Source organism: Gymnoscopelus braueri, assembly GCF_963280865.1.
Source record: "Gymnoscopelus braueri genome assembly, chromosome: 7".
Lineage (NCBI taxonomy): Eukaryota > Metazoa > Chordata > Actinopteri > Myctophiformes > Myctophidae > Gymnoscopelus > Gymnoscopelus braueri.
The window spans coordinates 31,259,079-31,275,296 of NC_137608.1; the positions used below are offsets into that span (position 1 = coordinate 31,259,079).

General features: G+C 38.4%; 2 protein-coding genes across 2 annotated transcripts; one reads left to right on the forward strand and one right to left on the reverse strand.

The window, feature by feature from the left end:
- Positions 1 to 2,240: 2,240 nt before the first annotated feature.
- Positions 2,241 to 6,696, forward strand: LOC308089568 (D-amino-acid oxidase-like; the record flags this gene model as incomplete). The annotated part of the gene is made up of 10 exons (XM_080434367.1): positions 2,241 to 2,434; positions 2,524 to 2,638; positions 3,157 to 3,233; positions 3,830 to 3,895; positions 4,288 to 4,342; positions 4,870 to 4,974; positions 5,066 to 5,148; positions 5,999 to 6,116; positions 6,363 to 6,461; positions 6,571 to 6,696. The coding sequence occupies 10 exons, from the start codon at positions 2,241 to 2,243 to the stop codon at positions 6,694 to 6,696; spliced, it is 1,038 nt and encodes a 345-aa protein (XP_080290493.1).
- Positions 6,697 to 8,387: 1,691 nt separating this feature from the next.
- On the reverse strand, positions 8,388 to 15,096 carry svopa (SV2 related protein a; the record flags this gene model as incomplete). The annotated part of the gene is made up of 16 exons (XM_080433355.1): positions 15,059 to 15,096; positions 13,385 to 13,548; positions 13,199 to 13,284; positions 12,861 to 12,959; positions 12,198 to 12,269; positions 11,702 to 11,826; positions 11,555 to 11,618; positions 11,306 to 11,431; positions 11,080 to 11,208; positions 10,884 to 10,957; positions 10,128 to 10,204; positions 9,752 to 9,856; positions 9,170 to 9,281; positions 8,987 to 9,068; positions 8,807 to 8,896; positions 8,388 to 8,600 (listed from the first exon to the last, which is right to left on the reverse strand). Exons 1-16 carry the CDS (start codon positions 15,091 to 15,093, stop codon positions 8,388 to 8,390), a joined length of 1,653 nt encoding a protein of 550 aa, XP_080289481.1. The 5' UTR covers positions 15,094 to 15,096.
- Between the last annotated feature and the right edge of the window lie 1,122 nt (positions 15,097 to 16,218).

The following is a 16,218-nucleotide window of genomic DNA, read 5'->3' on the forward strand; positions in this document are numbered from 1 at the left end:
GTGCCCCACGGAAACCTTTATTCATTATTGATTGATTATTCATAACAGCTGGACAACAATTTGAACATGCAAATGTAATTGATTACCAGATTAAGTCGTATTGTGTAATAACAATGTTGTATAGGCCATCGATAATAATATGATGACGAACTTTAAACCATGCCTAAGATAATTCAATTAATTAGCTAACTAACTCATAACGTCATCATCACACTGACCACCACCACCGATTATCAGTAGGCCTAGTAGCTAGTAGAGCAGGTGGATGCAATTCGGAACTAGCCCCTGTAAAAAGCCTTTTTTGACCTTCTATCAATCTGCAATTTTTGAAAAATTCTGGCCCAAAAATGTTTTTTGAGACAGGGGGTCCGCAGCCAAAAAAATATATCATTTTGGGGGTGACATTTGACATGAAAAAGTTTGAGAACCACTGACATAAACAACAACTGCTTGCTGGGTGGTGTGGGATTTTTTGCGATTCATTCAGTTAATCTTTAATGCAGAAGTTTAATCCTAGACGTCTAGTTCTAGACTGGCTACTTCACTAAATGACAGCAGCCATGGTCACCTGAATACTTCTGTTTTCCTACCCTGCGATAATCGTATTACGATGTACGATTGCACGGATGCTCTTCGGGAAATAGCATATAGGCTATTGAGTGAACAGTCTGCTGCTATACCGCTGGTGGAAAGTAATTAAGTACATTTACTCAAGTACTGTACTTCAGTACGATTTTTAGGTACTTTTACTTTACTGGAGTATTTCCAATTTGCTATACTTTATACTTCTACTCCACTGTAGCCTACATCTCAGAGGCAAATGTTTGTACTTTTACTCCACTAAAGTTAAAATGTTATTTACTAGTTACTTTGTAGATTTTGATTATTATTACAAAACATACATTAACCACTGCTGCAGCCCTATTTAAACTTTGGCTATTTGAAAATAGCCGATCTACAAGCATGTCATGATGGGACCTGTTGTGAGCTTGTAGATCTGCTATTTTCAAAAGTAAATAAATAATACATTTTAGACATAATGACAACTTGTGCAATGGGACATTCTGCATAATGAGTGCTTTTACTTTTGGTACTTTAAGTATATTTTGATGCCAATTTGTGCTTTTACTCAAGTACATTTTGAATACCGGACTTTTACATGTAAAAGAGTATTTCTACACTGCAGTATTAATACTTTTACTTAAGTAAAATATGTGAGTACTATTTCCACCACTGGTGCTACCCACTGGACCCTGGACAGACCATGCAGTAAATGAGTAGCCTACCAGAGCAAGGGTTGGACTCAGCGATACCATGTGACAGAGCGGACACTCCGCATTTTAATTGGGAGAATCAAGTTGTAAACCTACAACTTTAGAAGGTAATTGGAACATGTTTCTCTCTTGATATTGTAAAATATGAATTGCAAATGTCGTTGCACTTTAGATCTGACATGTCTAAACTTTTGTAGGTTGAGGATTGCTGTTTTGCAGGTTCGGGTTATATGGTGTGAAAGTGAAAGAACACTTGTTGTTACAACATATGCGATATGCCGTTATAAAAATGCAGTCAGACAAACAGTGACGTAACCTATCGGCTATGACCAGCATAATTAATCTTAAGTTTTGGTACAGTGATGATTGCTTTTCCAGTAAACAGCTGGTAGTGTTAGCCAGGCTATCAGATAGTCTTTGCACAAACGTTTTAGTGTTTGAATTGTTTATCTGTGTGTGTGTGTGTGTGTGTGTGTGTGTGTGTGTGTGTGTGTGTGTGTGTGTGTGTGTATAATATAATGTGTGTATCTATCTATATCTACAGTATATCTATATCTATATCTATCTATCTCTCTCTCTCTCTCTCTCTCTCTCTCTCTCTCTCTCTCTCTCTCTCTCTCTCTCTCTCTCTATAGATATAGATATAGATATAGATATAGATATAGAGATATAGATATAGATATAGATATAGATATAGATATAGATATAGATATAGATATAGCTATAGCTATAGATATAATAGATATAGATAAATATAGATATATATAGATAGATATATAGATATACTGTAGATATAGATAGATACACACATTATACACACATTATATATACACACACACACGCTTTTTTTTAAATTAATGAATATATATATATATATATATACTAGATAGGCCTACATTAATCTTGTCTTCAAGTCTCACATTTAATATACAGGTTTACATATAAATATTGCCCATAATTTCAGACATGAGAGTGGCAGTGATTGGAGCAGGTGTCATTGGGCTGTCAACAGCCCAGAGCATATATGAGCAGTACCACTCCATTGTCAGTCCATTGACCATTGAGGTGTATGCAGACCGTTTTACTCCTCTGACCACTAGTGATGGAGCTGCAGGTTTCTGGCAACCATACCTCTATGACAAGGGAAATGTCCAGGAGACGTAAGTGCATTAGGATTTACTCTGCTAAATATATTATTTAGTACTCTTTAAATAAAACAATGATCAATGTAATGCTTTAATTTGTTTAGACAATGGAATAAAGAGACATTTGACTACTTGCTGAGCTTCCTCAGTTCCCCCGACTCAATAAAAATGGGTGTATTCCTTCAGTCTGGCTACAATGTCTGCATGGAGCCTGCACCGGTGAGTAGAACTGTGTCCATGGAAAAATTATATATTTACCTAGTAAGATAAATGTGCAACATTTGATTGGCACGGGAAGCATTTTTACAACCCAAAGGCATTGTGTAATAAAAAACTTGGGCTGTGACTGAATTGGCTAGTAAATAATTATAACCTCAAAGGACTCATCCATGTCTTAACATTATATGAATGCAATTTCAGTCATTCAATAGCTATACAAGCAGCGTCCATCAGTACCCAGTCCATCTGAATAGAGGGTTGTGTTAAGCAAAACAAAGAACTGGTCCATGGCATGGATAAAATTCCTGCCGAGGCCCTATAGACTGCTCTGTATGGAGGCTCAGGGTTTAATGAGGTTTCTATACACAAACTGTGAACTAGCACAGCGAAGAGAGGCTTCTGAAATAACAAATGTTATCATAGTTGTTGATTCAGTTTTGTGTGTGTGTGTGTGTGTGTGTGTGTGTGTGTGTGTGTGTGTGTGTGTGTGTGTGTGTGTGTGTGTGTGGGTTTTGCAGGAGCCATCATTTAAAGATATTGTTCTGGGCTTTAGACATCTCACAAAGCGAGAGCTAGAGTTGTTTCCTGGATACAGGTATAGTATGTTCTTGTTGAATTTGTCATTATTAGGTCTCTAGTTTGGGTAGTTTTTAGGGAATGAGACTAATAACTATTAAAAAAAAAGACGGGTGAAAAAGGAATCAGGAACAACAAGATTATATAAACAAAATACAAAATATTTATTTTATAAGTTTATAATGTTCAATATAACCCCTGAAACAACTATACTGTCTAAATAAAGAATAAGAAATAAACCAGCATGTCTAGAGTAGACATATGGTGCACACACAACTCAAGTCTTGATCGCTAGCTTGGTTGTACAAGAGACAATACGACACAACATGTAAAAATTCTCCCTTCACAAGAGAGTCACCACCGAATCCGGTGCTCCAATAAGTTGAGTAATAAGCTGTGTATCTGAGGCATATAACGAGTATCTGAGACGCAGATATATTACACTATGTTCATTACCTGAACTTATAGACTTGCATAAGTGTAATGCACATCACAGAACATACCGTCAGACATAACGGGCTAATATTTGATTGTAAATCATATTAGCAGAATGTTTCATGGCTGCGCTTTTTGAAGTCATATTAACACTTTTTTCTAATGTGGCCAACTGTGTAGCTGTGGGTGGTTCAACACTGCTCTCATGGTGGAGGGAAAAAGCTACTTACCATGGCTTATGGATTGGTGAGTGATTTACTTATTCTGTAAATTATTTTGCATGTATCACATGATTTTACTTAGACAGAATAAACGGATTAAGAAGCAATAAGTATTCCTCCTATTTTTATCTTCTATTGGTTCCAATGTTTTCTAAAGCAAAGGTCGGTGATAAATGCATAGTTTGCTATAGGACCTCACTTGATCCTGTTCTGTTAATGGTTTTGCAGTTTTTTCTGTGAGCCTTACTTAACTATTAAATGTTACTTTATAGCACAAAGCAGATCTTAAAACCCTAAAACAAGCAAATAAAAAACACTACAGCTGCAGTCATCGACTGCCATCGACCAGCATGATGACATATTTTTCTGTTGTACATTTATTGATCTAACTGTATTATCTTTATTTATTATTATCAGGTTGGAGAAGAGGAATGTGAAATTTTACCAGAAGAAAATAGAGTCTTTCAAGGAGGTTAGTTAGACTCTTATCTTTGAGAAATTCAGAAAGCTTTTAATAATGCCATTTGATACCCACAATAACGCCTTCACTTTACAGAGAGTAATTCCATGTAATTCAAAGAAAGTTGCAATTAAAGCTGCAATCCACAAGTTTTATGTCCTTTCCCAATGGAGAGAGTTAATTGTAACTATAACACCTGAGATTCAAACCCAGGTCTTGTGTGAAACCAAACATCTACTGTTCAGCCAAGACAGGATCCACCATTTGGACAGGGGAGATATTGGGCGTATAAGCTTCCGGCAGGGCTACTTGTAAACTAAAATGTGCCCTAACCTAAATTCCTCAATGAAATAGTTGAGAGACTACTCTACCATAAAGATTGGTTAAGATAACATTATGTTAATTAAAATTTCCAAAAGTTCCAGATTGCGTCTTTAAAAAGGGAAAGATGAAATGCCATTGTTTAAAATAACACATACTGTATACCTTTTTAGCAACTGTGTAGCTTATGTCTTATATCTCATATTGTATGTGTTCAGCTGGCTGAAATGGGGGCAGATGTCATCATCAATTGTACAGGAATAAGATCTGGAGACCTCCAGCCTGACCCTGAGCTCAAACCAGGCAGGGGACAGATAGTGAAGGTAAGAGTGGAAAGAATGGAACATCTCTTATGTGGTTGGTTACATAATGAACACCGCCATTGCTGTTCATCTTTATCTCTTTGCAATTCAGGTGGATGCACCTTGGCTGAAACACTGGATTCTTACCCATAATTCTACCACAGGAGTCTACAATTCACCATATATCATCCCAGGGTAGTTATTACGCTCATCATTACAATATCAAACAAGGGCTAATAAATAATAAATCATAAATATATAGATACATTTCTTGTTCTTATTTTTCCATTTTAGAATTAAATTAACGCTCCAGATTTTGCTGTGTGCCTGGTGATATTTATTTTATTATATTTTTTACTGCACTTAAACCTTTTCATACACAGTATACACGTTTTAGTATATTATGATATTATAGTATATTACCTGTTACCATTACATTGGTTTAAATTATTTTGGTTGTTAATTTCCCATTCTTACAGTGATAACTATTGCCTTCCTGGTGTCCCATTGCCATCTATCGTGTGTGTGTGTGTGTGTGTGTGTGTGTGTGTGTGTGTGTGTGTGTGTGTGTGTGTGTGTGTGTGTGTGTGTGTGTGTGTGTGTGTGTGTGTGTGTGTGTGTGTGTGTGTGTGTGTGTGTGTGTGTGTGTGTGTGTGTGTGTGTGTGTGTGACTGTCTCGCGCATAACTCGAAGACCGTCTGACCGATCGACTTCAAACTTGGCGTTTGTATCACAGAAGACCTGAGTGTGTTGTGCCGATTGGGCACAGTCCAAAGAATCCCTGTATCTGTCTGTGTCCCTTTTATGCCCATATATGGAGATCTTTCTGTCTGTCTGGGTACTGCACTAATAAGTACTCTGACAACAGGTACAACAGGTACTGCATAACCAGAGGGGCATGTGTTCCCCAACAGGCATAGTTCCCAACGTGCATCGGCCTAATTTTGCTAAATTGCACACATTCACAGTACCTCTTTTATTTAATTTTAGAGTGTTTTTATATCCAAGAATCATTTGTGGCCAAATTACACCTCTTTGTGTGCAGGAGTCGTTTAGTGACAGTTGGAGGTGTATTCCAGCTGGGAAACTGGAGTGAAGCAAACAACTCTATTGACCATAAGAAAATCTGGGACGAGGCTTGCAAACTGGAGCCCAGCCTGAAGGTGACATGATATTGAATCATTGCCTGTATAAGAGAACTTAAAAAGAGTTTCTTAAAAAAAGTTGACTGTCTCTTAACTCAAAATGTTCACTTGAAAAACAGTTATTTTCAGCAAGTGACATCATCATGCTGCAAAGTATAAATTAGGCTCAGGTGTATTTGATATAGTAGGGTAGTATATTTGGTCAAATGTGTTCAATCCTTTATGTAATGCAACCTCATACAACTTGCCCTTCTCTGGTATCAGCATGCCAGGATTGTAGAGGACTGGGCGGGTCTCAGGCCTGTTCGGAATAAAGTAAGACTGGAGAGGGAGACCTTACAAACTGGTTCAACTACAATGGAGGTAAGTCACCAAGTTTCGTAAGTTGCCTCAATGTTCATGTGTATCTTAGTCATTGTATTATTATTATTATAGCGATGGACAGGTGTATAATAGCATTGTTCTCAATCAGGTTATCCACAACTATGGCCATGGAGGTTTTGGACTCACCATTCACAGAGGCTGCGCCCAAGAAGCAGCAAGGCTCTTTGGTCAGATTGTGCAACAAAAAAGACAAGGGTCAAGAGCTCGCTTGTAAACTCCATCTCACATACTGTGTCAAAGTCAGATATTGCATTGTATTAATGCTGCTTAATCATTAATGTATGGAACACTAACATCTTTTACTTTAGTGTCTGTTGTAGTGCTTATTCCAGAAATATAGTCAATATTAATTACCATTCAGCCATAACCATAATGTTAAAAGACAAAAACATAGGAAGACAGTTGTGTGGTTAAATAAAGAGAGGCAGTTCACCTGAGCAATGAATTCCACAAAATAAATATGAATTTTGAAAGCTTGAAATGTAATGGGTATCATTTTGGACACTCGTTTGATTGATATTGTAGATTTAGTGGGGAAACATTTTAAACTCACTGTTAATAAATATTGCAGATACAGTGTTGTTTTGAAACACATTTTATTGTATCATACACAACACATGTACGTACATACAGTGCAGTGACAATACTCTGTGCACACAATTAATGCAGCAACACCAAGCAGGTACGAGTCAACTTGCCAGAGATGTGCACGGTTATTTTATGATTTGACAATACCTTGTGTGTAATCATTTATAAATTGAGATTGGGCAAGAGTTCATCCCAGCACCACCTTTCTGACAAACAAAAAACAAGAACCAACAACAGCCAAGCCAGGTATTAATACATTATTTACAGATTGTCCTCAGTGAAGACAGAATACACCATTGTACTAGATAGTTATGGATATATGTATGTGTGTACATCACCAGTATCATTGAACAATTTGTGCACCATTCTGGCTTGGATTCAAACCATGTATTTCACCAGTGTAAAAGTAATTTCTGCTGTGCAAGGCTAATCTCCTTTGGGTGGTGAGTATATTCAAGTATTCAGTATTATATATTTTTTAATCACTTTGAGGTTCGCTGACACGGTTTTGTCTGAAGCTTCACTCCAATATTTGTGTAGTCACATTGCTTCCATTTTGTGACATTCATATTTTGTAACTGAAGCTTTGCTATAGCTGGTATATACTCTTTTGAGTATTAGTGTGCATACTGTATTTTATGTACAATAAAATACAACAATTTTGCTGTGCCACATGTAACAGTGTTCCAAGACAGGATACAAACATAAATGCTTATATGAGTGACACACTGCCTAATGTCATCACTACAAATGCCTTTGTAATTTGTGCCTTCACAGAAGTCTATTTTTAGATCTGAAGTCCCAGACCTTATATAATCTCATTTTGTCTCATTTATGATGACTTTGGTCAAAAACGAACAACATTGAAATCCCAGCAACACATTTATATTAATGTTGAGTTCATCATTAGTACTTTAGATTAGAAGAGGCTTCCTTGCCATCATCGGTATACCTCTAACTTTATGATATTTAAAGCAGCCGTTTAAAAGCAGTGCCTCAACCATAAAACTCCATAAACAGAGGCACTCTTTCAGGAAAGCTTTGCCTGTCTACCATCATTCAGTTTGATCATCATGTTCCAGTGCAGGTCACTCATATTCGCTAATCATCCACAGTGTGGAAATCACATGGTAACAAAAATCATGAAAGTAATGGCAGTTGAAGACAAGTTTTAAAAAAACACAACAGTGCTGTCAGGCCCTCTCTGGCGTCTATACAGAACAGGTCATCATGAGCAGCTGGTCTTCTTGACCCTGGCCTTGTTCTCACTCTAAACACTTCTCTGTGCTGTCTATCTATCTATCCCTCATTATCTCCTCAGTCCTGAGAGTCAGAGCTAGAATGAGGGATTCCCCCTGGGCTGTGAGCAGAGGCCCGGCCCGTCATCTCCTGACCCCACTCGCGGTGGCTGGATTCCTGGAGGCCCCGGCCTGTTGTCTCAATTGGCAGAGCACAAGAGGCAATGGCAGCTAATAGGGAACAGCAACAGTACACTGAGAGAGTCAAGTATACAGAGGACTCCAACATCACCTGCAGTGAATACAGGATGTCACAGTCAAATACTCAGTGTTAATTTCTCCTTTTGTAACTCTGAAAGTGCACAAAGTAATCAAATGTACCCCCTTACGGGTCCATCTGGTAAGGTTACATTTGCACACTCTCAGAGTTAAATTAATAGGGTTTTAGGGTAGCACAGCAAGGAGCAAATGGGACAGTTGATTGCTTTGTCTAGTTACCTGTGCAACAAAAGGTGTAATAAGGGCACCAACTCTTGCCATTCCACTGCTGGTTCCCAGACCTAGAGCTCTGGTTGCTGTTGGGTACACCTGCAAATTTGAAAGTGCATTAAAGCCATACCATGTGTACCAACGATAGATTTAATATGGTATAATAATAATAGGTATAATTTATATTACCTCTGGAGTATACACATAGGCAGCTTGGAATCCTCCTGAGATGAAGGCCCTGGCAATGAATATCAGCACTGTCATGGAAGTCCTGAAACAGAGATTGTGACACCAATTCTGACACTAGTATAAATGATTGATCAGTGATTTTACCATTTTATTATCATTACTTGTGTTTCTGTTCCATCTTACCTCCCAACACAACCAAAAAGTGGAATAATGCACATAGAGAAGACAAAGAAGCACAATGCCATTGTCTTCCTCCTTCCGAGTCGATCGATAGCCCAGAGAGTCACCAACAGTCCTATCAACGTGAAATTAATTAATTAATCAATCAATCCCAAAGTTCCCCATACTGCATCAACCACAAATCTCATCAAAGTTGATACAATGATTTTAAAATTCATTAGTTGGTAGATTCACGTTTAGTGACACAGTGTAGTGTGGACACAGTAAAATAAAAGTGTTAAATTATCCATTTCTAACTCAGAGTGTACAAATGGACCGATTTGAACATTCATTTGTTTTTGTGCAAGCTCCATAGTTTTTTGTTGTTGTTGTTCAGGAAGAGATAAAGAAAAGAGGGGGGAGCAAGGAGAAAAATAAATCAAACAGTAAAGGATAGGCAAAAATGTATCTACTTCATACACATAGCATAATCCAGCTGGTACAGTATGTACATGAGGTTATAGACATAAGGTGCAATACGGTTAGGTGCCTCTGAGCATTCACGCTCAGTATTTGACAGAGTAGAGAGAATGTGACGCTGTGTACCTGGGAATTCAGAAAGGGTGGTCCACAACAGGTCCTTATAGTCATCAGAATTGAGGTATTTACATTCCAGACTACACCGGGGTTCCATCTTATTGCCTTTGGACACTGGAGGGAGTTACAACACAATAAATGCCTTACATACCTACAACTGTGTGTGTGTGTGTGTGTGTGTGTGTGTGTGTGTGTGTGTGTGTGTGTGTGTGTGTGTGTGTGTGCGTGCGTGCGTGCGTGCGTGCGTGCGTGCGTGCGTGCGTGCGTGCGTGCGTGCGTGCGTGCGTGCGTGCGTGCGTGCGTGCGTGCGTGCGTGCGTGCGTGTAAATATATGTATAACATCTTTGGAAGGACTGATGATGTCATCACAGCAGCAGTGACTCACCTCCACACGCGCCTCCCTCCTGGAACAGCCCTGTGGTCAGCAGAACCAGTCCGTAGTAGGAAAATGCATTCGAAAACCTGTGGAGGTAGGACACATGCACTCAGTTTTGTCACTCAGCCTACAGGCAGAGCTGTTTCAAAGTGTTGTGAACCGATCAAGTGACAATAGCATCCGCTGTATGCTCTTAGCCTGGCATTGCCAGACTAATATCACTGCGTAGATATTAGTCTGGAATCTCTGTGTGGAACCTGCATTTCCGAGGGGCAAATTCAAAAAATGCCTCTGGTGATAAACCCGCCCCATATTTGCATACTGGGCTCTGATTGGTCCCTCACAACTTCGGAGGGAGAGAAATAAAATCTCTATTGAGAGGGGCCAGACCTAATCTGCCAAGGGCAATTTTTTTTCAATGGCAGATTCGTCTGAAACCAGGCTAGTATGCTCTCACTAGCGGGGCTGAAAATAATGTTCTTAAATATAAGTTGTGAAAAGATAACCTGATGAAGGTCTAATAGACCGAAACGTTGTTATATCCCCATTAAATATTTATGCTCGCATTTGAGGAGAGTGTGCAGGAGTTTTTTCTTTTATTACACTGGGGCCTTCGTTTGGTCTTCTCCTATGCACCTGTCGCCTTCGTAGGTGTGCAAAAGACTTGCTTTTCATATAAATTGTGAAAGAGTAAGCAGAAGAAATGCATTTACAAATGAACATATTACTATGTGCAAAAATAACTAATACATAGTACTCCTTTACCAAATAAACCACAGCAAAACTGTTGTCCATCGAAAGTGGGGTGAAAATAAATCTTGAATCTTCCCTCGATCCTCCTAGTTCAGAGACATATTCCAGAAGAAATAGTGTCTGAGGTCAAATAAAAGGCTTAAATGCACCTTGTATGACTGTTTCAGAACATTAGTGGAAGATAATTGAAAAGATATGTAGAACATACCTGTCTGGCAGCAACAAGTTTTCCCAAGGGCATGGGTGCCCCATTCTCTGTGGCAATGCGCTTTAGGGTGGCCAGTGCTTTTTCCTGGTTCCCTGTCAATACATCATACCTGGCACTCTCTGGTAGCCACTGTCCCCCACCCCCCAAAATGTCTTATATTATTTTGTATTTCATTTATTTATATTTGATCAAAATACCATGACATTAATGTCAACCTAATACTCACAAAGCTAAAGATGGCAAAGATGAAGAGAGGGATAGTGGAAAGGGCAAGCAGCCAGCGCCAACCCAGAGTGGGCATCACCAAGATTGCTAACAGAACTTCAAAGACAGTGCCAAGTGCCCAAAATATCTGTGAGGGAATCACAATTACTCTTGTGTAAAACTGGACATTGTTTTGTTTAATTTCCTACAAGAGAAAAATACTATGACTTGATATATGCAAACTCAGGACACTGTGAATGGTAGTCCATACCTCTATTAACAAGATACATGTGGCTCTCGACCTCATAGGCAGAAATTCAGCATACAGTGTCACCCTAGGAAAAAACAATGAAATGCTAACTGTACCTCAAATCATTACGATGTTATTCTTGATGACAGAAATGAATGAAGAACTTACGACTGTGGGGCCCCTCCAATGCCAAAGCCCACTAGGGCACGGAGGAAGAGGATCCAGCCATAAACAGGTGCAAATGCACTCATCAGTCCATAGAACATAGTCCATGCCACACTCAGCTTCAGACCCTGAATGCACAGACAATAAACAGACAACACGCTGTTAAAAACATGATTATGGTCAAAAAGAATATATAGTTTTGGAGTGTATTATTCTTTTTTATATTCTAACCCTCCAACACCTACAAACTACATAATAGTATATATACAGTATATACAGTAGATAGATTTAAACAGATGGATAAAATGATGTTTGTGGTTTCTATATAATTTTTTTCAAGACTTGTTATGGCTGCTGCATGTCAACACATTATTTTAAGCTGCTAACTAAATGATGTGTCAAACAATGATCCTGCTATAATATTACAGTTTGTATTCATCAATTCTACAAGATAACAACATAGTGGACAAAATATATATGGTATGCTCTTATAACTTACTGTTTTTCTGCCATATTTGTCAGATACATTTCCCCAAAGGGAAGAGCTGATCATCATGCCAATAAAAACTGCCTGGATTGACAAGAGAAAGGGGTATGAATGCCTGATATTGTTACAAACAAATGACATTATACAATTTAAGGATATATTCCAGTAAGACAAATCAAACCTGATACATTACGTGCAGTTTTTCTCAAATATTCTTTTCTGAACTATAAACAATCCTGCACAAGTTAAAGTCAGTTAGTCTAACAGTGTCATGAGTTAGTGATCACAGATTGCAACTCAAAGACAAAGTGTATATTGAAAACAGGAACAAGACCTCTATGTTTTTTGCCCCCTAGACTCTGACATCGATATGTGTTGATTGCTTTCATAACAACTATAATAGTTAAATGTGTATTGTAATTATTCCAACTAAAAGCCTCAATATTAGCCCATATCCAATTAACTAAAGACCATACAAGTGTCTCTGGAGAAACAAGCTATACTTGACCTATTATTGTGCTGAAATGTAATCCTCCAATCCTTTAGTCTGATTTTACTTCCTCTTAGTGTTGTCACTGTTCTTTAAAACCAACCTTACGTCCCAACACTATGTAAGCATCCATCAGACAGAATCTCACAGCACAACACCCAAGAGCTCTGTTGTGCAGCCATTACCGAAGTAAGGAGTGCCACTGCCAGGCTTGGCAGTCTCCATTCACAGTGGAGCTGTGGGGCCAAGATACTAAGGATCATCATCTCCATAGCGTCAGCCATCTAAACAAATAACAGCCACAAAGAAAAATCCTCAGTGTTAATGTAACTCTCAAATGTAACCAAATGGACATATAAGGGTACAATTGTTTACATGTGTACATTTTCAGTTACACATGGATAAATTAACATGGAGGATTTGACAGTGCAGTATGGAAAAATCAAGAGGAGTAGAGGACACACACGCTTCAACAGACTTTTGTGACCAGATTGGCATATTTTCCTTCTGAACTGGTTCTTACCCAAGACAGACCAGTAAGGATGGATAGTTTCCATTGGAATGTGCCGAACCCTATGGCCTCTACCGCATCTTCCACCATGAATGTGTCTGGGGGGATGAGAAAGTTGAATGTGTTGAAAGCTATTCAAAATAGCTATCGAGCTCGGACAGGGAAAGCAGTGGAAGAATGAGCCCTGCTATAATGTACCATCAGTTGGATTGGCAAACTCCCGGGGCACTGGTGCTCCTTCTGCAAGTGGTGCCGCAGACTCCAGATCATTCTGCTCTGCAGCAATCCGGAACTCGTGCCCACGATTTTCACTATCATCTTCAGAGCGTGTGCTCTCACCTGTACGACGAAACTTAACAACACTGTAGGAAAGGAACATAGGTTTTACATGTCTGCAACCAGCAGCACAGAGTTCATACTATGACAGAGGGAGTACAGATGAGAACCAGAGGCTGTTGCCTGGGTGACAAGATCATTTTGGTCTGTGCTTTCTTTTCTGTGAACAGGTGGTAACCTCCTCCCATGCATGGTGTCATGCCAAATGGGAGTTTTGCTTTTGCACACTATACCACTTGACAGTTGGTGAACTAGTGAAGTACCCCTTTTTTGATAATGGATGGTTTGTTGAGGATGGGATGCTGGAAAAACTGTGAGGCTGCCAGCAGTGTCTTAATCACTGTAATTAAAATAAATACTTGCCTGACACAGTTTCAATTGCACAGATCACATAGTTGATATAAAGATAGTTACCTTATTCTTTGAAAGATAATTTATAACTGAAGCAATAATCTTTGTTTAATAGTCATCTTTGGCCCTGAGAATCACGTGTTCAACTATTTCAAATATATGTGGAAGAAGATGTATTGCTTCCAAATCCATACGTTTAATTATTAAATCAATCAACCAACCAATATCATGCTTATTATTGTATCCTTCAGACACAAATCAGGACAAGAAAATGTCATACTATAGCTTGGTAGACAACATAACGCTGGGGTCTTTAACAGGGGGTCCGGGACCGCTAGGGGGTCCTCAGAGTTAGTATAGGGGGGCCACCAAATCTTTGAGTGATAGGAACTTTGTTTTTACATAACCCTATCCCTATTCTGAGGGAAACATTAGCTGAAAATAGCAGATCTGCAAGCTCACAACGCCTCGTGCTGCAAGGTGAGCTGAGCTTGTAGATCGGCTATTTTTGGGGAAGAAGTTTGGTGTAGAGGGAAAAAAGAGCAGACCAAGTACCGAGCCAAAGGTCATAATTGAGGGTTTAAGTGGTTAAATGTCTGAAAATACACATTAAAATTAAGCTTAGCCAACAATGATAATAATATTGCTGTCAAACAAGTCTATGAAGCTATCTATTTTACACAATATAGTGGGGGGTCCCTGCTTCATCTCTCTCTCAGCTAAGGGGTCCTTGGCCTGAAAAATGTTGAAGACCCCTGATCTAATGTATTCGACAGCTGGTACAAAACATTCTACAAAAAATCGATCCAGATGATGATGCACGTAGGCTACAGTTGGTTAAATGTTACAATGAATAGCTTATTAACAAATGTAAGCACATGTCAATCGAGCTATAGTCACTCGCCCTGTCAGATATAACAGCTGTAAACAAACTGTACCGTTACTAGTAGACCTCGACTGATGGAACCGATGGAAACCATTTCAGTGCATTTAGGACAATTCTTGCGTTTTAATATATGGGCCTTCTGTTAAAAAGTATAGGCCGTGTTTTTGCCCAAAATGCTAATAAAAGGATTAGAATGCAAAGAATATCCCTGTCAGAAGCCGCGCCAGTCACTATAATAAGCCCTTATAATACCGATTAAAAATGAAAGGGCGTTTATTTGAATATAGTTTGCTACTTACGGGAGTTGTCTTAGTTGGAACAAATCATCGTCCATTGTCGTGTTTATTGGCCGACGCTGTGTTTTGCTTCATTGCTATTACATTACAACAATAAGCAGAGATTTCAGCACCAAGGAAAGCGACCTGCACGGGCTCTCAGATGACAGCCAATGGGGTGATTCCATGGTTGTGTCACAGCAAGGAGAAAGTGGATAGGATCAGAAAAGGACTGTCTCACCATGTCCAATTGTCTCTGACATAATATCGTTTATATTGCCATAATGTATGTATGTATGTATGTATGTATGTATGTATGTATGTATGTATGTATGTATGTATGTATGTATGTATGTATGTATGTATGTATGTATGTATGTATGTATGTATGTATGTATGTATGTATGTGCATGTATGTATGTATGTATGTATGTATGTATGTATGTATGTATGTATGTATGTATGTATGTATGTATGTATGTATGTATGTATGTATGTATGTATGTATGTATGTGCATGTATGTGTATGTATGTATGTATGTATGTATGTATGTATGTATGTATGTATGTATGTATGTATGTATGTATGTATGTATTAGGCCCGTAACGATACAGTAACTGCATCGATGCATCGTTTTGAATTTTCAACGATCTACTATACCGATATGCAAACAGCTAAATATCGTATCGTTTGACTTTGTATCGTATCGAATCGTTTTGCAATGCAAATAATCGTATCGAATCGTTCTGCAATGCAAATAATCAATTATATCAAACTAAGTACTTTTAAGAAGAAAAAAAGAGAAAGAGGGGTTTATATCCAGTATCCAGGTATTTATTTTTCACACAGAATTTTTGGGTAAATAAATAGTTACTATATCGATTTTAAGTCATTGAATCGAATCGTATCGTTCTAAATTAACCTGTCCTGTATCGTTCATGTATCGTATCGACTAAATCACTGAATCGAAACATATCGTATCGTTCTAAATTAACCTGTATCGTTCATGTATCGTATCGACAACCAAGTATCGTGATACGTATCGAATCGTTGTTAAAATGTATCGTTACACCCCTAGTATGTATGTATGTATGTATGTATGTATGTATGTATGTATGTATGTATGTATGTATATGTATGTATGTATGTATGTATGTATGTATGTATGTATGTATGTATGTAT